The 22,443-nt window shown below is 40.8% G+C and overlaps 1 protein-coding gene across 2 annotated transcripts in view; it reads left to right on the top strand.

Moving 5' to 3' along the window:
* The first annotated feature begins 18,440 nt into the window (after positions 1-18,440).
* Positions 18,441-22,443, top strand: part of LOC121633658 (CD2-associated protein) — a 70,309-nt gene continuing 66,306 nt past the window's right edge. For both annotated transcript variants that reach the window (XM_041975839.1, XM_041975838.1), the window contains exon 1: positions 18,441-18,837. In XM_041975839.1, the coding sequence (XP_041831773.1) occupies positions 18,834-18,837 (4 nt within the window). In that variant the 5' untranslated portion in view covers positions 18,441-18,833. The remainder of the gene's footprint in view (positions 18,838-22,443) is intronic.

The following is a 22,443-nucleotide window of genomic DNA, read 5'->3' as shown; positions in this document are numbered from 1 at the left end:
GGCTGATCAATATGAGATAAGTCTTACAATATGATGAGTTAAAGTGCCAAAAGACAGAGCTGACAGAACGTTGGTGTTGGCCATCCAAATACTAAATCCCCCTAAATACGAAAAGTCTTTGGTCGGACAACTGACCATCTGAAAAAAATCCAAAAACAGCTATCAGATTTTCAGAGAAGTTTTGTGTCTTTTTCATAGATCATATGTAATTTATTTCCATATGTTTACAGCTTGAATGACCATGCAACCAGGAGAAGAGAGGAATAAGAATTCTAAATGACAGCGACACATTTCCCAGCAACACAGAATTATTATTTAGGAATTGGTTAGACTTTAATTTTAGGAAGAATTTTAGGAATTTCCATCAAGCAATATATATATATCAGGGGTGTCCAGCTCCGGTCCTTGAGGGCCACAATCCTGCAGGTTTTTGATGTGTCCCTGGTCCAAAACCACCTGACTCAAATTGCTGCAAAACTTAACAGGCTGTTGGATCAATTTAATTTGAATCAGGTGTGTTGAAGCAGGAAACACTGAAAACCTGCAGGACAACAGCCCTTGAGGACCAACTTCTGACACCCCTGTTATTTATATATATATATATATATATATATATATATATATATATATATATATATATATATGTACAGACATGGACAAAATTGTTGGTTCCCTTCGGTTAATGAAAGAAAAACAATGTCCACAGACATAACTGGAATCTGACAACAAAATTCTATGAAATTTAACCAATGAAAGTCAGACGTTGCTTTTCAACCATGCTTCAACAGAATTACTTAAAAAAATAAGCTCATGAAACAGGTCTGGACAAAAATGATGGTACCTCTAGAAAAGACTGAAAATAATGTGACCAAAGGGGACATGTTAATCCAAGATGTGTCCACTAATTAGCATCACAGGTGTCTACAATCTTGTAACCAGTCAGTGGGCCTATATATAGGCTACAGGTGGTCACTGTGCTGTTTGGTGACATGGTGTGTACCACACTCAACATGGACCAGAGGAAGCAAAGGAAAGAGTTGTCTTAGGAGATTAGAAAGATAATTATAGACAAGCATGTTAAAGATAAAGGCTATAAGAACATCTCCAAGCAGCTGGATGTTCCTGTGACTACAGTTGCACATATTAATCAGAAATTTAAGATCCATGGGACTGTAGCCAACCTCCCTGGATGTGGCTGCAGGAGGAAAATTGATCACAAATCAAAGAGACTGATAATACGAATGGTACCAAAAGAGCCCAGAAAAACTTCTAAAGAGATTAAAGGTGAACTTCAAGCTCAAGGAACATCAGTGTCAGATCGCACCATCCGTCGTTGTTTGAGCCAAAGTGGACTTAATGGGAGATGACCAAGGAGGAACCATTGTTAAAAACAAACCATAAAAAGCCAGATTGGAATTTGCCCATATGAATGGTCTTTCCAAGGTAGGATGTATGATTGTTCATGTCCTGGATTACATTTGATTCTGCACAGTTATTGTCACTATGGACAAATGCATCCGAGTCTATCCGAATAGGAAACCCTGGATGACAAAATAAGTGCTCAGGGAGAGGAACTCTGCCTTCAGGTCTGGACAGCACTATACAGAGCTGTTAGAGCCAATCTGAAGAGAGGAATTAGAGGGGCAAAAGTGGACTATAAAAAAAGGATAAGAGGACTGCTTTCAGAGCAACGACTTCAGGCAGGTGTGGCAGGGGATACAGCACCTCACTAACTACAGACCCAGCAACCACTCTGCGGTCAACGGCAAAGCCACACTTGCAGAGGAGTTAAACCACTTCTTTGCCCGTTTTGAAGTGGAGTCAACAGAGGCAACCCTGCTTCATCCACCTGTCCAATGCAGCCACGTCCTCATGGTTGAGGACCATGAAGTAAGGGGCACACCGAGGGCTGTTAAACCAAGGACAGCTGCAGGACCTGACGGTATCTCAGGACAGGTGTTGAAGGACTCCACGTATCAGCTGGCAGGGGTCTTCACCAAGACCTTTAACCAGTCCTTGTCTGTAGCTAGGGTTCCCCTCTGTGTTAAGGCCTCTATAATAGTCCCAATCCCGAAGAAAGAACCTATTAGTACTTTGAATGACTATCGTCCAGTCACACTTACACCTATCATTATGAAGTGCTTAGAGAAGGTGATCCAATCTCATATTATTTCAAAACTTCCATCCAGGTGCGATCCTCACCAGTTTGCCTATAGAGCAAATAGTTCCACAGAGGACGCCATAGTCACAGCTCTCCACGCTGCACTATCCCACCTGGAGCAGCAGGGGAGCTATGTGGGACTACTCTTTGTGGACTTTAGTTCAGCATTTAACACCATCCTTCCAAGCATACTGGTGACTAAGCTGTCAGACCTGGGACTATCTCACTCCGTCTAACAGTGGATTAAGGACTTCCTCTCAAACCGCCCCAAAGGGTGAGAGTAGGCCCTCACATCTCTTCAGCTCTGTCTCAGCACTGGATCTCCTCAGGGATGTGTGCCAACTCTCCTGCTCTACACTCTTTACACACATGATTGTACTCCCACTCATTCCATCAATAGTATAATTAAATTTGCAGACGATACAACTGTGGTGGGGCTCATCTCTGGGGGGGATGAGTCTGCATATCGAGAAGAGGTGACGCAATTGTCAATATGGTGCAAAAAGAACAACTTGGTGCTTAATACTACCAGGACTAAGGAACTGATTATAGACATCAGAAGGAAAATTATATTATTATATGATGTGATTTTGTAAGATCCTGTCTCCTCCTCCTCCTCAGCTCTTTTGCAGCTCACACACCCCCAGGTGCAGGGCAGGTGTACAAACACATGGGACAAGCAGGAGGTGGAAGGAATGTGGTCTGGAAATGTAGCTGGAAATTACCACAACAAACAGACAGAAGTATGAGCTAATCTAGTAGCACGTGAACTATAGTGAACACAAAACACATGGGCAGCTACACATGGATACAAACTAAAACTAAAACATACTAAAATAAATCATCTAGTTAAAATTAAATAATACGCCACACTTATTTTAAAACAACTTTAACCTACATTTTCATACATGGAATAGTCTATATGTGGTATAAAGGTAAGTAAAATTGTGTTTTGAATGTCTGGGGTTGCCAGAGTTTTGTGATATGAAAATGGGGTTCCAAGCTATAAAAGGTTGGGAACCACGGCTCTAGAAGTTTGTGTCGTAGTTCAGCAACTACACCAGAGCCAGCATCAACCACCATCAGCCAGCTGCCAGCACCCTCTGCCGCCCTAGACCTGGTAAAAAAAAACACAAACAGCAAAAAACAAACATCCTGTTGCATTGTACATGCATCTTGTTGAGTGTCAACATATTAGAATTTACAGTATTTTATTACAGTTGCTGAGTGTTAAGTATCCGTCTCCACCCTCCCTATGCTTTTTCCAGGAAAGAGAAAAAGGGCTGACACTCTTCTGGCTTCTTTCAGGAACAGGCACAAAGGGAGGTAGCGTGCAGCTCTACGGGCAGAGCTCGCAGAAGCCAGCCGCCAGCTGTGATGGAGGGTCTCTGGGGTGTAATGGATAGGATGGCAGGAAAAGCCAGAGTGATATGGAAAATAATTTACGTCATGCACATGTAAATAGTTATTTCTGCACTGCTGTATTCACCAAAAATCACCAACGACCTGCCGATGGCAGCTGACACTGGTCTTCTCACAATCCTCATCCTCTTAGATCTCAGTGCAGCATTCGACACCATCTCACACAGCGTCCTCCATAATAGACTGGCAACCCTTGGTGTTTCTCATACTCCTCTCACTTGGTTTTCCTCATTTCTCTCCAACTACACACAGTTTATTCAACTCAAGGCCTACACTTCAGAGTCACTCCCCATCTCGGCCGGTGTACCCCAGGGATCAGTCCTGGGCCCTCTTCTGTTCATCACTTATCTTCTCCCCCTTGGCTACATATTCCGTAAATATATCAACTTCCATTCCAATGCAGACGACACCCAGCTCTACCTCTCCTCCAAACCGTACTCCTCTCTTCCTCCTTCTTCTCTCTCTGACTGTCTCCAGGAAATCAAAGCATGGTTCTCCTCCAATTTTCTCAAACTCAACAGCAGTAAAACTGAGGTTCTACTTGTTGGTACACCCTCCATTCTAACCAAGTCTCACAGTTTCTCCATTAACATTGACAGTTCCACCATTTTCCCCTCCCCTCAGGTCAAGAGTCTCAGCGTCCTTCTTGACAGCACCCTATCTTTTCAAGCCCACATCAATAGCATTACTCGGTCTGCTTACTTCCACCTTCGTAATGTCAACCGTCTGTGCTCATCACTCACTCCGCATGCTGCTGCAATCCTTGTCCATTGTCTTGTCACATCCCGCATTGACTACTGTAACTCTCTCCTCTTTGGTCTTCCCAATAAATCACTTCAAAAACTACAGCTTCTCCAGAACTCTGCTGCTCATATCCTGACTCACACCTCTTCCTTTAAACATATTTCTCCTGTACTTGAGTACTTGTACCTGTAATGAAGGCAAAAACTCGGGCATGGGAGGAGTTTGGAGAGGCCATGGAGAATGACTGCCGGACGGCTTCGAGGAGATTCTGGTCCACCATCTGGCGGCTCAGGAGGGGAAAGCAGTGCTCCGTCAACACTGTGTACAGTGGGGGTGGAGGGCTGCTGACCTCGACTCGGGACGTTGTGAGGCGGTGGAGGGAATACTTTGAAGGCCTCCTCAATCCCACCAACACATTTTCTGATGAGGAAGCAGAGTCTGGGGACCCTGGTATTGACTCTCTCACCTCTGGGGCTTAGGTCGCTGAGTTGGTTAAAAAACTCCTCGGTGGCAGGGCCCAAGGGGTGGATGAAGTCTGCCCAGAGTTCCTCAAGGCTCTGGATGCTGTAGGGCTGTCTTGGCTGACACACCTTTGCAGCATCGCTGCAACTACAGGTGCTCCAACTACAGGGGCATCACACTCCTCAGCCTCCCTGGTAAGGTCTATTCAGGGGTGCTGGAGAGAAGGGTGCACTGGGTAGTTGAACCTCGGATTAAGGAGGAGGTTTTCGTCCCGGTCGTGAAACAGTGGACCAGCTCTACACTCTCTTTAGTGTCTTGGAGGGGTCATAGGAGGTCGCTGAACCAGTCTACATGTGCTTTGTTGACTTGGAGAAGGTGCTCAACATGTCCCCCGAGGGCTTCTGTGGTAGGTGCGCCGAGAGTATGGAGTGCCGGACCCCCTTGTATGAGCTGTCCGGTCCCTGTATGATTGGTGCCAGAGCTTGGTCCGCATCGCCGGCAGTAAATCAGAATCGGTTCCGGTGAGGGTTGGACTCCGCCAAGGCTGCCCTTTGTCACTGATTCTGTTCATAACCTTTATGGACAGAATTTCTAGGCACAGCCAAGGTGTTGATGGGATCCAGTTCGGTGGCCTCAGGATTGGGTCTCTGCTCTTTGTGGATGATGTGGTTCTGTTGGCTTCATCGGTCCTTGATCTTCAGCTCTCACTGGTGCGATTCACAGCCAAGTGTGAAGCGGCTGGGATGAGAATCAGCACCTCCAAATCCGAGACAATGGTCCTCAGCCAGAAAAGGGTGGAGTGTTTTTTCCAGGTTGGGAATGAAGTCCTGCCCCAAGTGGAGGAGTTCACATATCTGGGGGTCTTGTTCACGAGTGAGGGAAGGATGGAGCGGGAGATCGACAGGTGGATCGGTGCGGCGTCTGCAGTGATGCGGACTCTGCATCAGTCTGTCGTAGTGAAGCAGGAGCTGAGCCAAAAGGCAAAGCTCTCGATTTACCGGACGATCTACGTTCCCACCCTCACATAATGACAACGAGCTGTGGGTAGTGACCGAAAGAACAAGATCGGCTGAAATGAGTTTTCTCCCTTAGAGATAGGGTGAGAAGCTCAGTGTTCCGGGAGGGGCTCAGAGTAGAGTTGCTGCTCCTCCGCATCGAGAGGAGCCAGATGAGGTGGCTCGGGCATCTGGTTAGGATGCCTCCTGGACACCTCCCTGATGAGGTGTTCTGGGCTTGTCCCTCTGGGAGGAGGTCCCGGGGAAGACCCAGGACACGCTGGATGGATTACATCTCGGGGCTGGCCTGGCAACACCTCGGGATCCCCCCGGATGAGCTGGTGAATGTGGCCGGGGAGAGGGAAGTCTGGGTTTCCCTGCTGAGGCAGCTGCCCCCACAACCCGACTCCGGATAAGTGGCAGAAAATGGATGGCTGGATGGATCTTTGAAGCATGATGCTCATTCATTTCTTAAAAAAAAAAACTAAAAACAAACAACAACAAAAAAAAAAACAAAAAACAAAAAGGGATTGGCCTCAAGTTGCATGTCTGAAGGCTATGTAGATGCTTTAGTAAAGTCTATGACCCTGACCGCAAACTACAAGTCTTTATGTTCCCAAAAACAACATCTTTGACACTCGGAGGCATAAGGGCAGTTTGCTTTGTTGAAATTAATGTTGTTTTGTGTTTGTGCATTTGCCAGTTGGAATAAACGCTGATAAAAATACAATTTGCCTGAAGAAAACAGGAGCGTTCTTGTGCGTTAAGTTTAGGGAGATAAATAAAAGTCAAGCCAACTGGCTGTGGCTGTAACACTGGGAGATGTTGTAAATGCTTATTTCTTAAGTCAGAAGGTGACTTGTGTATTAATAAACATCATAAGGGTGAGTTTAATATGACAGGGCACACAAGTCGAGTTTCTTTTGTGATTAAAACCAGTTAAAGGTTAATTCTTTGACCTTTATTGCTTTTATGCTCTGAGATATTTTATCTATGTAGGAGGGAGCTCGTCCTGCATCAGTGCTGCAACAGAAAGCTCATTCTGACCTCTACTGGACAGATTTAGTCATTGCAGCTGAAATCAGCCTACAGATAATTGTTTTATAAGAAATAAAAAATACAGCATCCATACCTTTTATTGGGTTTATTTTGTTTTATACAGTCAGATTAAATCTTATTAAACACATTAATCACAGCTTCATACTGATTTGAAATTAGTAACATGTGTTTTACTCTTACCGGTCACTTTATTAGGTACAGTTGCTTTTAAAACAAATATCTAATTAGCCAATCACATTCAGTCATGTACTTTTCCCCTAAACCAGATTTAAACAGGGCACAGTTAGAAGTAATGAGAACCTGGCTTTGGGTTCTCACTGGTCACTTTATTAGATTCACTTCAGTTACTTGTTAACAAATATCTAATCACATAACAGCACCTCAAACTGAACATTAGAATGAGGAATAAAGGGGATTTAAGTGACTTTGAATGTAGCATGGAACGCATTACCATCTCTAGGGTTTACAGAGAATGGTCTGAAAAAATGGAAAATACCCAGTGAGCAGCAGTCGTCTGGACCAAAATGTTGATGTTAGAGGAGAATGGGCAGACTGGTTGGAAGTGATGGTAAGGCAACAGGAAGTCGGATAAGTGCTGGTTCCAACCAAGGTATGCAGAACAGCATCTCTGAACACACAACACGTCCTTTTGAGTCTCCATTTCAGCTGCAACACTCAGATGGTAGGATTAGAATTTGGTGTAAATATCCATCCATAAAGCTTAATTTTCTTTCTATCCTCTTGGTAAATCAAATTTATTTGGCTAAACACAGCAGCCAGACCATCATTCTGCTGGACAGGACAAGGTGAATGCGGTATTTGAAAAAACTCAAAGTTTTGTAATACACTGACATTAATGCTAAAGAAGGGGATCAAGAGTAAAGTCCTGATAAATGTTGAAATGTTTTCCAGGGGAATACAATATAGACACTTATCAAAGATTTGGAGCTTGTTACGGACATAATAAGTGCATTTATCTACAAAGAGAACCATAGGGTTAATTTAATTTGTCTAATCTGAGCTTCTTGTCTCTTCTCTTCTCCTTCCTCTTAACCAGAAATCAATCTCAGCAAAACATCTTGAAGGAAGTAGCTTCATTTCTTGAACCGTACCTGAAGGAGAGGACTATTAAAAGAGGAGGCTTGCTGGAGGAACTTTGTGGAAGTGCGTTTTCACATCTGGACATCTGGTATCTGTAGAAGGGATGTGCTAGAAAATGAATATGTAATAGTAATATGATAAACATAATAACACATAATATGCAATAACTTAAACCAGTAAAATATCCAAACTAAACCTCAGCATCACTAACAGCAGCAGCATCATCATAACATCTAACAGGTGTCTATAATCATATGACTTACAATCAGAATCCAAAGCAACTTTATTAATCCTAGACTGGGACATGTCTGTGTTACAGCAGCATAAAAGTCAGAGAGAAAAGAAGAGTCAAATTAAACTGTCACACACAAAAATACTATAGACTTAACTCTATTAATCCCTTGGGACGGCTCCCTCAGGAAATTCAATATATACAAGAACAGCAATGATAAGCGATAAAAAAACAGAAAACAAAAGAAACGACAAAATATATATGTTAAAAATTATATGTACACAGTTATGTGTAAATATATATAATGAAAATATAGAGGAAAAAATGGGTCAGTGACCTTTGCCAGAAAAAAGGATTTTTTCAAAAAAATTCAAATAAAATTAAATTGGATTATACCTTTTGAAGTTACTCACTTTTATTAAAGTCATTTATCATAACTAAACTATGATCAATTAAAGTTTTGTGAAAATGAATTAAATTTAAGCTTTATTTTTTAAATCATCGCTCAGTGTGAGACCTATACTGTCGGTCTTTCAACATATTTTCTATTTATTGAAACAAACCTTGCAATAAAATTTAAAAAATATTTGTGACTCTTGTCGATACTATTTTCTACGTTTTCCATGAACATTTTCAGGTTTTATTATTAATAAAGGTATGTTATTTTCACAATATGGAATGTTGCACCATATGATCATGTGTCAATGAAAACCATATATTAATCTACTTAATGGCAAGTAATGATTACTCATATAGCAGGAAATATTTAAACACTCACTGCTGGAAAGTAATATTCAACTTTTACAGATTTTTTATATTTAATAAGTAAAAGAAACATTTTTATATCATTTGAACCATATGTTAGTGTATCAAATTCAAAACTATTTTTTTAAATCATGTGAACCGTAAACATACACAGTAGCTGAGTAGATTGATAAATATCATCTAGTCATACTTGGAGAGAGTCGCAAACCGACGCCTTGCTGAGGTTGTGAAATGCCACAAACAACTTCCTGATCTTCATAGTAAACGCAGTCTTGCCTGTTTCGCCAGCAAAAAAAACGTTTTTGTCTCCAACTTGTTTCATGCAGTTTACCTGCAGCCCCGACATGCTTATGTCAACAATTTGTCCCACATATGGTTTTCCCTCATACTTAATTAAGACAAAGTGTCCTTCTGCGTATCCTTTATCAGAAGTGGTGTCTGCATCCTCAGTTTGAGTCTCTCCAGTTGATGCACTTGATTAGGCATCTGTATGCAGCACCTGAGTAGAAGAGCTTCAAAAGGAGAGATTCATGTCAGTCACACAATTGTCTGCAGTGACTGCAATAACTAGCTTCTAATCCATCAAATTGGGTTTACCAATTTACAAATATGTAGGGCTTATACTGACTGGGCTTGGGGCTCTCTAGTGGTCAAGCTGGATGGAGACGGCAGCATCTCCACAGCAGAGCCACCATTATTTAAGTCAAAGAAAGATTTGTCAGGGAAATGTTTGTTCACAGTGAAATGTTATCACCAGCATATACTGGGTTAGGGATTCTGTAGTGGGCCAGCTGAGTTGAACAGAGGGCACTTTAGCAGATGGGCCACCACTACAAAGTCAAAGGAAGACAATTATTTATTTATTTAGCATTGTAAATGTAAATACCTGTGTTCTAGTCCAGTGATATTGTTGCTATCACATATTGCCAGGCTTCAAGAAATCTGCCCCAAGGCCTTTTAAATCAACAGTAAAACCCTCCCTCAGACCTTCCTGTTGGTCAGTGAATAAACAACTGTTTTCTTTTCCTCAGCAACTCCTCTCTCTTTGCAGGGTCTGAATTCAGTCTCTCTCCCTGCCATGTCATCGTTTGTCATCATTATCTGCCTCAAGTGGGCAAAGGAAAAGGGAAGGTATGGTTTGAGATGAAGACAAAACATTGTTTAGACTTAAAGAACGTTGTAAGGTTTCTGTGAAGAGGTCTGCTGTGTCTGCCTGATGAACTAGAAATCTGTATCACAGAATTAAACTTAACACAATCTATTATGGAATAATTACAGCTTTTATGTTATAATAGACCCAAATAAATGTTTAAAGGACAAAACATTCATTGGACTTTATTTATTGATATATCTGCAGGAAATTACAATTCTTATCATATGGTGTGACAGACATGTCACTCCATATGATGAAGTGTCACTCTATATGATGTTTTCTGCACTTAGCACAACCTAGAGTCTTGTAGCTACACATTAGCATACTAACAACATGCTAGCTATAACAAAGCAACACAGATTTATATGCATTTAACACAAAAACTAAAACTTGTTTTGCATTTTTATGAAAAATGTGTCACACCAAAAGACATCTGGAAGTGGGACCTTTGTCAGAGTGCCAACAAGATCTGATTTATTGTAAATATAAAAATGAAAACTTACCTCAGAAACCTGTCATAATCTGGTTTTGCTAGTACTGAACAGCCTTACTGAAGAAGGTGAAATAGTGTCACACCATATGATTTAGGTTTGTGGGACAAAATCTTTTTGATTAGAACGGACTCAAAACATTATACTTGGACTTTAAAAAGAGTAGACTCACAAATAGACATCTGTATTATTTTTTTGTATTTTTATTTTTATTTTTTAATCTTTTTTTTGAGAATTTATGCAATTATTTTTCTTAGTTTTATTCAAGTTCTCACTTTGAGAAATAAATGCTAGACACCATATGAGTTTTGTTATGTTTGGTTGTAAATTTTGAAAACATGAGTGATTAACTGTTTTAATGTTGAGTATGTTCACATCCACATGTTGTGCACAAAAAAATATTTTGAAAAATATATTTTTTATTCATACACGTTTGCACTGTAGACAGCAAAACTGTCACGTCATCCACCCATTTACAATCTACAATTCACTAATAAGTATCCTGGTAAAGATAATAATATGAATATAGGATATAGGATACAAGATCACAAACAGAAGTACGGTGGAGCATGAAGAAAAAAAAATTACAGAAGGAATCAGAAGGATTACACTGTTGCTAGGGACCGAGGTGAAATCAGTTTTAGGTTGGATATTCGCACTAAAGCTCCCTCAAGTTGTTTTAGGGACCATCAACAAATGACAGGCTTTCCTTACCTTACAGAAACAGAATTTCTCATAAAAGAAGTAAGACGATATTTTCAATACACTGTCCATATGATCCATTGTCTCCAAAGAAAAGATAAAGTCTGATGTTAGAAGGAGAGAAATAACATCTTTTTTTGTGTTTTTATACAGTCAATAACCACTATTGGGAGCCCATTTTTTAATAGCTTCTAAACCAGGTGACCCAGTCACTTCAAACCAAAGCTGGAATGAAGCAGATGATCATCTTAACAAAACACAGTCTTTAAGTTTTTGTTTCACCTCTTTCCTTATTTTATATTAATATTTTAATAAAACATAATCAATAATCGCTATTGGTAGCCTATTTTTTTCAATAGCTTCTTAACCAAGTGACCCGTTAACTTCAGACCAAACTGCTCTCTTCTGGATGGAGATGTCTGATGGTTCTCCAGGTATCTGTTGGAGCCACTTCTCCAGTGTGGGGGACACGACCCCCCAGTGCTCCAATGACCACTGGTACTACTGTTGCCTTCACCTTCCAGGCTTTCTCCAGCTCTTCCTTGAGTCCTTGGTAGTTCTCCAGTTTCTCATGCTCCTTCTTCCTGATATTTTTTTCGGTGGGGATGCTACATCCATCACTACAGCTTTCCTTTGCTGCTTATCTATGATCACAATGTCCGGCCGGTTGGCCCCCACCATTTTGTCAGTCTGTATCTGGAAGTCCCACAGGATCTTAGCCCTCTCATTCTCCACCACCTTGGGTAGCGTTTCCCATTGTGACCTAGGGGTCTCCAGTCTATATTCTGCACAGATGTTTCTGTACACTATGCCAGCTACTTGGTTATGGTCTTCCATATATTCTTTCCCTGCCAGTATCTTGCACCCTGCTGTGAGGTGCTGGATTGTTTTAGGGGCCTGTTTGTACAGCCTGCACCTGCAGTAGATTTGTGGTAGATCTGGACCTCGATTGCCCTGGTATTCAAAGCTTGCTCCTGTGCTGCCATGATTAGCATCTCTGTGATGTCCTTCAGTCCAGCCCTCCCTAGCCATTGGTAGGACTTGTTCACATCCGCCACTTCAGCTATCTGTTGGTGGTACGTCCCATGCAGGGGCTTGTCCTTCCATCATGGTTCCTCCATTTCATTCTCCTCCAGGTTCCATTGCCTGAGGCATTCACTCAGTGCTTCATCCCTTGGGACCATCTTCCTGATGTATTCATGGAGCTCAGATGTTTTATCTTTGATAGTGTCTCTGATGCTCACTAGTCCTTGGCCTCCCTCTTTGCGCTTAGAGTATAGTCTGGACACTGGATTTGTGGTGGAACCCTCCAAACATGGTGAACAGCTTCCGTGTTTTAGCATCTGTGGTCTAAGCTTCCTCCCTTGGCCAGCTTATTATCCCAGCCAGATATCTGATCACTGGCAGTGGTATGCCAAGGTACTTGTAGCTCTCCTCAACATCTGTTATTCTGCCCTCCACCTTCCCTTTCTTTGTAAATATTTGGCCCCTTTCTCCAGACCGAATGACATTCTGATGTCCCTGCTGTAGACAGGTGGCGTGGATCAGTGAGTCAATGTCTTGCTCACTCTTAAGGCCCATTTATGCTCCTTTACGTCCATAAATAGTGATGGTGATATTGCTCCATTTTCTGCGTCAAGCAACGGTTAGCTAATCTTCCGGAAAACGGACCAAATTACGTGCGTAACCAACGTAGAAGAAGAACGAAACTGTCCGTCTGTCTGCATGTCTGTCAGTCTATGTATCAGTCTTCTGCGTCGAATATGAAAGAGCCTTTAGCTTGATGTCATCCATGTGGAGGAGGTGACTGATGGGGGCCCCATTCCTGAGTCGGTTGGTTAAATGGCTGAGGGGATTCAGGTCTATGCAGTACAGCAGTGGGGACAGAGCATCTACTTGGTATAAAACTTTTGATGGAGACTTGTGCAACTAGCTCGAAGTTGGCCTCAAGGGTGGTCTGCCACAGCTTCATTGAGTTTGCAACGAAGGCCCTTAAAATGTTGTTGATCTTGTACAACTTCAGGCATTCCAGTATCCATGTGTGTGGCATTACCCATGCCTTTCTGTGTTTCTGTCATGTGTTGATCCATGTGCCCACTTATCTTAGCTGCTATGATGCCCGACATGAGCTTCTATGTTGTGGAGAGACAGGTTATCGGCCGATAGTTGGATGGGACTGCTCCCTTCTGAGGATACTTCTGAGCAGTTGGTTCATTTGTGCTCAAGGGGTGAATTTGCATCTTTAACCAGTAGGCCTGGATCATGTTGTGGGCAGGTGCTAACCAGTTTTTCATACCAGAGATTCTTTACTGGATATCTGCCACTGTGATGGTAACTGGGCCTTGTTCAGGGAAGGTGACACTCTTAGTTCTTTTAACCACTGTGCTTTATTGTTATGTGATGCCTTCTTCTCCCATATGTTTTCCAGTATATATATACACATATATACATATACACATATATATCCTATTGAATAACTTTGTACTACTGCAGTAACTATATAATACCAGCATACTATGCTATCTGTAGTTTAAAAATTGTTAAATGTTTTGTGTTCAGCATTTCCTTTCAGCTGTACTTTATAAATAAAGAGAGTTCTGTGTGATGATATCATAATTTAAATCACTTGACTGTAAGCGCTCCTTGCTAAATAATGCTAAATTATGAAAAGAATAAATAAATAAATATAAAATGGTAGTGCCTTTTGACCTTTACTTAGTTAGGCATTTTCTTCTCTTATTAGATGTGTTGGCAGAAGCATGCAGGCTGACAACTCTGCACTTTGGAGAACAAATAAAGAAACCCCCCAAAATAAGCAAAAAGTGCAGGTGTGGGACCCTCTCAGTCCAGAAGGTATAGGTGTTAAAACACCATCATCCTCCACAAAGGCCCATGTGTTGTTCCATTAATGTTCTTTTTATTCTCAAATCCACACCTAGAGGCAGAAGGTTCATCTCTAGATACCTCCACGTCCTGCTGTCATTACAAAGAAATGACAGATGTGCATACATTAATTGCATTAAAAATATTAACACAAATTATTACATAAATTAGTTACCGTTGTTAACATGATTTTATGACGGCCCTATTTAAAGCACAAAACATCTGAAAATGAAAAAAGACCTTGATACAGCTAAATACAGGAGCAATGCAAAAAGCAGTTGGCCAAAAAGAGAAATGTGACAAAGCAAGGCCAAAAGTTTTTAACATTGTAATTAAAGGGAAACGGTGGAAGAAAAGAAGATCCAAAGATGGAGAGAAAAAACCACATGCTCACTGGAGTGTTGATCACTTTCCAGCATTTGAACTTTAGACATTGGAAAAAAGAAATCTCCATTTTTTTGTGTGTCCCAAAAAATGTAACCTCCACCAGTGCAAGGCTGTCTACTGTATATATATATATATATACATATACATATATATATATATATGTTTTGTATTACAGTGATTGTTTTATAGTGATTCCCTTTGGTCAGGTCCCGCAGAGTTAAAAAAAAACCTCAATAATATGGTCTGTATAGAGGAAGACTTTTGTCTTGTCTGGATGGTCGTCCGCTTAAATTAGTCTCTTTGAAGTTATTGAGTCACCTGGTTTAGAAGCTATTGAAGAAAATAGACTCCCAATAGCGATTATTGATTATTTTTCATACAAATATTAATATAAAATATTAGAAGAGGTGCAGTTAAAAACTTAAAGGTTGTGTCTTGTTAAGATGATCATCTGCTCAATTCCAGTTTTGGTCTGAAGTGACTGGGTCACCTGGTTTAGAAGCTATTGAAAAAAACAGGCTCCCAATAGTGGTTATTGACTGTATAAAAACAGACTTTATTATTTCTTTGGAGACAATGGATCACATGGACAGTGTATTGAAAATATCGTCTTACTTCTTTTATGAGAAATTCTGTTTCTGTAAGGTAAGGAAAGCCTGTCATTTGTTGATGGTCCCTAAAACAACTTGGGGCTTCAGTGTGAATATCTGTCGAATATCCAACCTAAAACTGATTTGATTAATTTCCAGCGCTGTACCTTATGAAAATAACTTTGCTGCTAGCAGCTAAGCACATGAAAATAATCTTGATTTATGTTATTGCTTAATTTAGTAATGCTAATGCCAATTTAAAGAGAATAAAATCTATGTTCTGGGTTATTAATGTTTTAGGATCTCCCACTCTTTTCATGAGCCAAAACGTAATGGTCAGCACCTCCATAGCTGCTGTAAGCTAGGCTACATCAGCTGGAGAGGACCATCAACTCTAAGGTGGATATTATATCTATAGGAAATGTGAACAGTTTGAGAGCACAATACTCTGTCAAGTTTAACTAACTACACAAATACTTAACCATAAATTTAGCTATTTAAAATTAACTTTTAAACTGTGCAATTTCATATTTTGCCCACAAGGTGGTGCTAATTTATCATGTCAACAGGTGAAGTTCATGATGAAACAAGAGCTGCAGCAACTGAAGATTTATGAGGACAAAAGTCTGAAATTATTATTATTACTATTATTTTTTTTTTAGTTAAAGTTTTCCTTCACATTATTAGTCCAAAACAAAAATAAATCAGTCGGTAGCCATAATGTATTCAGTTACTGTCAAAACCAGTTATTTCATGCTTAATAACACCGCTTTATCCTTCATATAGTGGCACAAATGGCCTTCCTGTAATCCAGATATATTTAGAAATCCAATACATTTTGCAAAATGTACTTATATTTTCCTAAGATTGTAGGAAAATGTTCCCAGAGGTATACAGGTATTCATCTCTAATGACAAGGAAATGAAGGTAATCAGACTTTGAAGTCATGGCTATACATTTCCAGCATAAAGAAATTCCAGAAATGTCTTTTGAGAATTGGCCAAACCTTTATAAATTGTAGCAGGATTCTTGGTTAAAGTGTCACAGAGATAACATCAAAAGGCCTTTAATTTCATACAAGTCCAGGTACATTGTGCAAAAGAGCCCAGAAAACTGGATTATCACTGTTCTGACGGGTGGCACGGCTAGCTCGATGCCATCTGATTACTGCTGCAGCTGTGTTTCCACTCTCGCTGAATCAGTCAATGCAACCATGACGCAAACATGCAGAAAGACCACAGATCCCAAGTTTTCAGCTGTTTGACTGTTGTTAAAAGAAGAATGAATGCCATTATTAAGTAAACATGGCCCCCATTCAATGTAATAAATGGGTGTGAATGTAGTGTCTGATTCTCTGATTTTGGCACAATATTCCTAATTTTAGGATCATCAGTGAGTAATCCACACCTTTGTAGTTGATAAAGATATACTTCAGACTTTTGGAACGTTATGCATAAACCAAAAACAAAAGTGTTTGCATAAATGGCTGCACACAAGGACAGTTGTGATTCACATAATCCACTCAGGACTGTGTTTCATTCACTGCGGCCAACACTGAGCCACGCTCCGTTGGTGTTTGTGTTGTGCTTTAGTGGTCAAACATATTTGCATACTATTTGTTTAACACTGCCTTCAAAAAGCTTGTTGACATTTTGCTTTAACGGCTCCTGAGAGAATGAATTTCCACTCAACTACTTCCTTTTTTAACAGTTTGTGGCACAGAGATAAGCTGGGCACTGTGCCCACTGCAGCCTGGAGCTGGAGCTGCAGCCAGGATTTTCATAGCAGAGCAGGCAGGGACTGAGCACAGGTCAGTGCAACCATTCTTATCTTTAGGACAACATAGAGGAGAAAATCTATGTTCTTAATTCTGTTTATTTTGGGGACTTCAATCAGCATACTCCCACATATACAGAAGACAAAAATACGCCCTTTTTCCTCACACATTCTTTGCATGGAGGTCATGCAATTAGCATTAATTTTCTGCCCTGCAGCTCACATTGTTTGGGCTTAAATATTTCACATGTATGTTGTCAGTCAAGGAAAAGAAGGGATAGACTTGCTGACGTTTTATGACACTGCAAAACTGCTTGCCTTAGACAGGATTTAAATAAGATGCATGAATGAATCGGGGTGGAGTAGAAGGAGGAAATAGTCTCCAAACACTTTGTAATGAAGAAAAAAAAAGCAGATAAAATCAGCCCGCAATCGTAAGGTAGTAACACCATCTCAGACCACATTACAAGATAATGTCTGCATGAAGTACTATTTATGGCGGCATACAAACAGTATAAATAGCACCCTGTTTAATTTTCTGCTGTATAAAATGCTTTAAAATATATATTTTGTAACAACACATCTTAGTGTTGGGAAGTAATTCCCTTTTAAATGGAGCCACATTTGCAAGGAAAATGCATTTGTGGGATGAGCAGCAGAGGTGAGAATGTGGGTTGTGCCCATAAAAAACAAAACAAAATAAAAACTTATAAGATCTTTTCTGCAAATGCCAAACTTAATGAGAAGAAATAATACAAATTGGCCTCAGCATCATGTGAAAGATCCAAATGCAGCCACAACAGCCTGGTTCCGTCTCCTCATGCTGGTCACCATCTTGGTCACACACTGCTGTGGGATGGCATCTCATTCTTCAACCAGTATTTGTCATAAGTCAGCCAGTGTGGTTGTGTTGGTCACTCCATCTTCTGGAAGTAGTCCCTGAAAAACCTGTCTCTGTGGGGCTGAGTGTTGTCATATGGGAGCGTAGCAGAATCTCATCTCTATATACTTATTTAAAAGGGACAATATATTTTACATTATGATGGTGACAAACCCCACATCATCACACTGCCTCCATCGAAACATTCTCTGCATCTTTTCCACACTTTGATGGTCCCAACTGACTACTAATGCTAATCAGATCCCAATTAGACAGCCGGTTGTCAGCACCTGGAGTGAAAGAAGCTAAAAACAAGAGTCAATAGCAGAAAATGAACTTTGGCATTTGGAACCCACACATGTGGCTCAATTAATTAATTTACTTTTTATTGCCAAGAATTATTGTTACAGCAAAGAAATAATCCACCAAAACCCTGATTTCCTTACTGTTTCTGGTAAATTTAGATGAATAAATCTTTTATTTATTATGTAAATGTAAAATTCTCCTACATAACTGAAAGCTTTGTGATTGGTGGTTCATCAGGAGCGTGTGAAGTCTCGCGCTCCCGTACAGTAGTTACTGTACTTGCTGAGTTGGACAGTAAAATGCAGCGGGCGGGGGTAGGGGGAATCAACATTCCATTAAAGATCCCTCTCGCGGGACTGATCTGCCTGAAACATCGCGAAGTTTCCGTCTGTTTTGTATTTTGGTAGAAGGCAGGCAGAGAGGCAGCAGGCAGCATCAGCAAAGCCGCGGAGGCGAGTCCAAGAAAGGTGGAGACTCCTGGCTAACTTCCTGCACAGTAATCTTCAGGAGAGGACTGAGGAGACGGCCGCCGACGCTTGTTGCCCCTGCTGGGACTAATGGATATAAGGCTCACCCGACTGCCTCTTCGGGAGTGAATCGACGGAGACAAAAAGCATTTTTGTTCTTAACTGCACTTACATACCTGGCTGGAAGCTAGCTAGCGGTGACTGCTGGGCAAGAAGATTCCCAAACATTTGATTACGAGGCGTTGCCAAGGAAAGGAATGGGTGAGTTTTCCATGATGTGGCAGCTGAATTTCTGTTTTTTTTTTTTTTTATTTTAACGTTATTATTATTATTATTATTTTCCCCACTTAACCAGTAAGTCCAGTTGAACCCAGTCCAGGCGTTAAACCAAACGTCAGTGTCTTTAATCATGCTATCAGGAGTTAAAGTTAGCAAGCCCAAGCCTGTGAGCTAGCTGCTTAGCTTAGCCGTGTAGCTGTCTGGTTAACAGGATAACACCATCTCCATCCAGGGATTTGAGTGCTGTTTGAGCTAACGTGAACATAAAACTTCTTTAAACTGGTTTCAACATGGCATCTGAAAAAAAACACTCACTGGCCCGAATCGACTGATAGCTCGGAATTCCCTGTTTCCTCTATCTCCATCTGGCTGTGCGCAGTTAGTTCAGAGCTGTGCACTTTCTGTATAGAGGTAAATCAGAAAGAAAACCTCTGACATTAAAGCATCTTCTTTCTACAAGTGGTAACTTCCTCTTTTGACATTTATTTTAAGGCTGAATTCATGAGTAGATAAAATGTTGTTTCATTTCGCCAAGAATCAGACTGATGTGGAGCTTTTTCTTAGGATTTCCTAACAGTAGAATCTTATAGTAAATATTCCTTATATCAAAGTTAGATAATTTCATTTCCTGGTAGACAGCATAAGACATTCTGTTAAAACTAAAAAACAAAATAAACAACAACAAAAAAACAACGCTTTAGTTAAATCCAAATATAGCCCATTTTATGGTGTCTGTGTGCTTAAAAATGAGAAAATGAGCTAGTTGAATTGTCCCACATTATGGTGATACTTTTTTTTGTTTCAGCATTTAGAGGAAATGCTCTGATCTTTCTGTATACATTGCATACCTCCTTACTGTCTCATGAAACCTATCTTGTGCATCAGACTGGATGTGCAGGCTGTGGTTAGTGTGGTTTGAGTGCAGTAAGACTTGTTCAGAGACTCCATGTTGTAAAGCAGGTTCTGGGTTCAGCTTCATTTAACCTTGCACGATGTTAAGTTGTAGTTTGTGCTTGTGACATTTGAAGTCTGAGAAATGCAGAACAAAACTGCTCCGTGTTAACTGAACTAATGATTTACAACCCCGAATCCAGAAAAGTTGGGATGCTGTTGAAAATGTAAATGAAAACAAATCTCATTAACACATTTTTTAATTTCCAATATAACATAAACATCTTAAGAAATTCAAAGTGAGACATTTAACTATTTATTTAAAAAATGCTCATTTTGAATTTGACAGAAAAGCAATTGGCACAAATCAGAACAAACTGGAGGAGCATTTGACAAGTAGCCAGGTTATTTAGCAACAGGTCAGTAACATGACTGGCTATAGGAGGGACATTTTTGAGAGGCAGGGTCTCAAAGCATGTAAAGATGGACAGAGATTCACCAATCTGAGACAAACTGGGTCAAAAAATTGTGGAACAAAACTTCGAAGTTACCACCATCTACAGTGTATAATATCAAAGATTCAGAGAATCAGGAGGAATGTCTGTGTGCATGGGACAAGGTGGACTTTAAAACTGGATGCTGGTGATCTTGGGGTCCTCAGGCAGCATTCCATTAAAAAATCAGAAATGATTCTCTACTGGAAATCACTGCATGGTCTCGGGAAGACTTCCAGAAAATACTGTCTGGGAACACAGTTCATTCTGAAATCCACAAATGCAGGTTAAAGCGCCATCATGCGAAGAAGAAACCGTATGTGAACAGGATCCAGAAAAACCGCTGTCATCTCTGGACCAAAGCTTATTTACAATGGCCTGACACAAAGTGGAAAACTGTTCTATAGTCAGATGAAGATTGACGTTGTCTTCTCTGAATCAGACCTCAATTAAAATGGTCTGAGGCAAACCTGGATGAAGATGTGAACTAGTTTGTGGAAAGCATGGACGGCGTGTCCTGCAGACTAAAGAGGAGAGGGAGCATCCAGCTTGTTATCAGTGGACAGGTGAAAAGCTGCATCTCTGATGGGATGGGGCTGCATTAGTGCCTATGGCGTGGGCAGCTTCCACATCTGTGAAGCTCCATCAATGCTGAAAAGTACATGGAGGTTTTAGAGCAACATCTGCTCCCATCCAGACAACGTCTCTGGAAGGGAAGACCTTGCAGATTTCAGCAAGACGATGCTGAACCACATCCTGCATCCATCACAGCAGCATGGCTTCACAGGAGAAGAGTCCGGCTGCTGAACTGGCCTGCCTGCAGTCCAGACCTTTCACCAGTACACAACATCTGGAGCAACATGGAAGCAAAAATCCAGCAACCAAGGTCCAGGTCTGTAGAGCAGCTAGAATCCTGCATCAGACCAGAATGGGACAACATTCCTCTCCTAAAACTCCAGCAACTGGTCTCCTCACTTCAAGAGGGGATGCTACACCATGCCGAACATCACCCTGGAACTACTTTTTACACCATGCTGAACATCACCCTGGAACTACTTTTTACACCATGCCGAACATCACCCTGGAACTACTTTTTACACCGTGCCAAACATCACCCTGGAACTACTTTTTACACCATGCCGAACATCACCCTGGAACTACTTTTTACACCGTGCCGAACATCACCCTGGAACTGCTTTTTACACCATGCCGAACATCACCCTGGAACTACTTTTTACACCATGCCGAACATCACCCTGGAACTACTTTTTACACCATGCCGAACATCACCCTGGAACTACTTTTTACACCATGCCGAACATCACCCTGGAACTACTTTTTACACCATGCCGAACATCACCCTGGAACTGCTTTTTACACCATGCTGAACATCACCCTGGAACTACTTTTTACACCGTGCTGAACATCACCCTGGAACTACTTTTTACACCATGCCGAACATCACCCTGGAACTACTTTTTACACCATGCCGAACATCACCCTGGAACTACTTTTTACACCGTGCTGAACATCACCCTGGAACTACTTTTTACACCATGCCGAACATCACCCTGGAACTACTTTTTACACCGTGCTGAACATCACCCTGGAACTACTTTTTACACCATGCCGAACATCACCCTGGAACTACTTTTTACACCGTGCCTAACATCACCCTGGAACTGCTTTTTACAGACGTGTTGCTGCCATCAGATTCATAATGAGCTCATATTTCCATGAAATGGTAAAATGTCTCAGTTTCAACATCTGATCTCTTTACGTTTTCTAGTGGGAATAAAATATGGCTAGATGAACTTTGACAATCATTACATTTTGTTTTTGTTTACATTTTTATAAAGCATCCTATTCTTTTTTGGAAATGGAGTTGTGTTAAGTTCATATTGACCCTGAATGTTTAAACTTAAACATGTGGCATTAAGGTAAAAATCACTGCATGACAGAACCTGCCAAAACTACCCAGTAGTAATTTATAACTCATTAATCTAACACGAGTGGATAAATGTGTTGTGCTGTGTTTTGCAGTTGTGTTTGAACATGGTTGGACTGTCTGTGTGTTTAACCCTCATATTCAGTGTTTGTTTGCTTTGCCTGAACTTCTGTTTCACACGTACCAACCAGTTGTTTGACTACATTCCACAAACTGGATTTTCTTCAGAGTTTAGAACCTTTTCTGCTGTTAACA

Source organism: Melanotaenia boesemani, chromosome 22, assembly GCF_017639745.1.
Source record: "Melanotaenia boesemani isolate fMelBoe1 chromosome 22, fMelBoe1.pri, whole genome shotgun sequence".
Lineage (NCBI taxonomy): Eukaryota > Metazoa > Chordata > Actinopteri > Atheriniformes > Melanotaeniidae > Melanotaenia > Melanotaenia boesemani.
The sequence above is the reverse complement of the archived record's forward strand: the minus strand, read 5'-3'. Positions and strand labels throughout refer to the sequence as shown.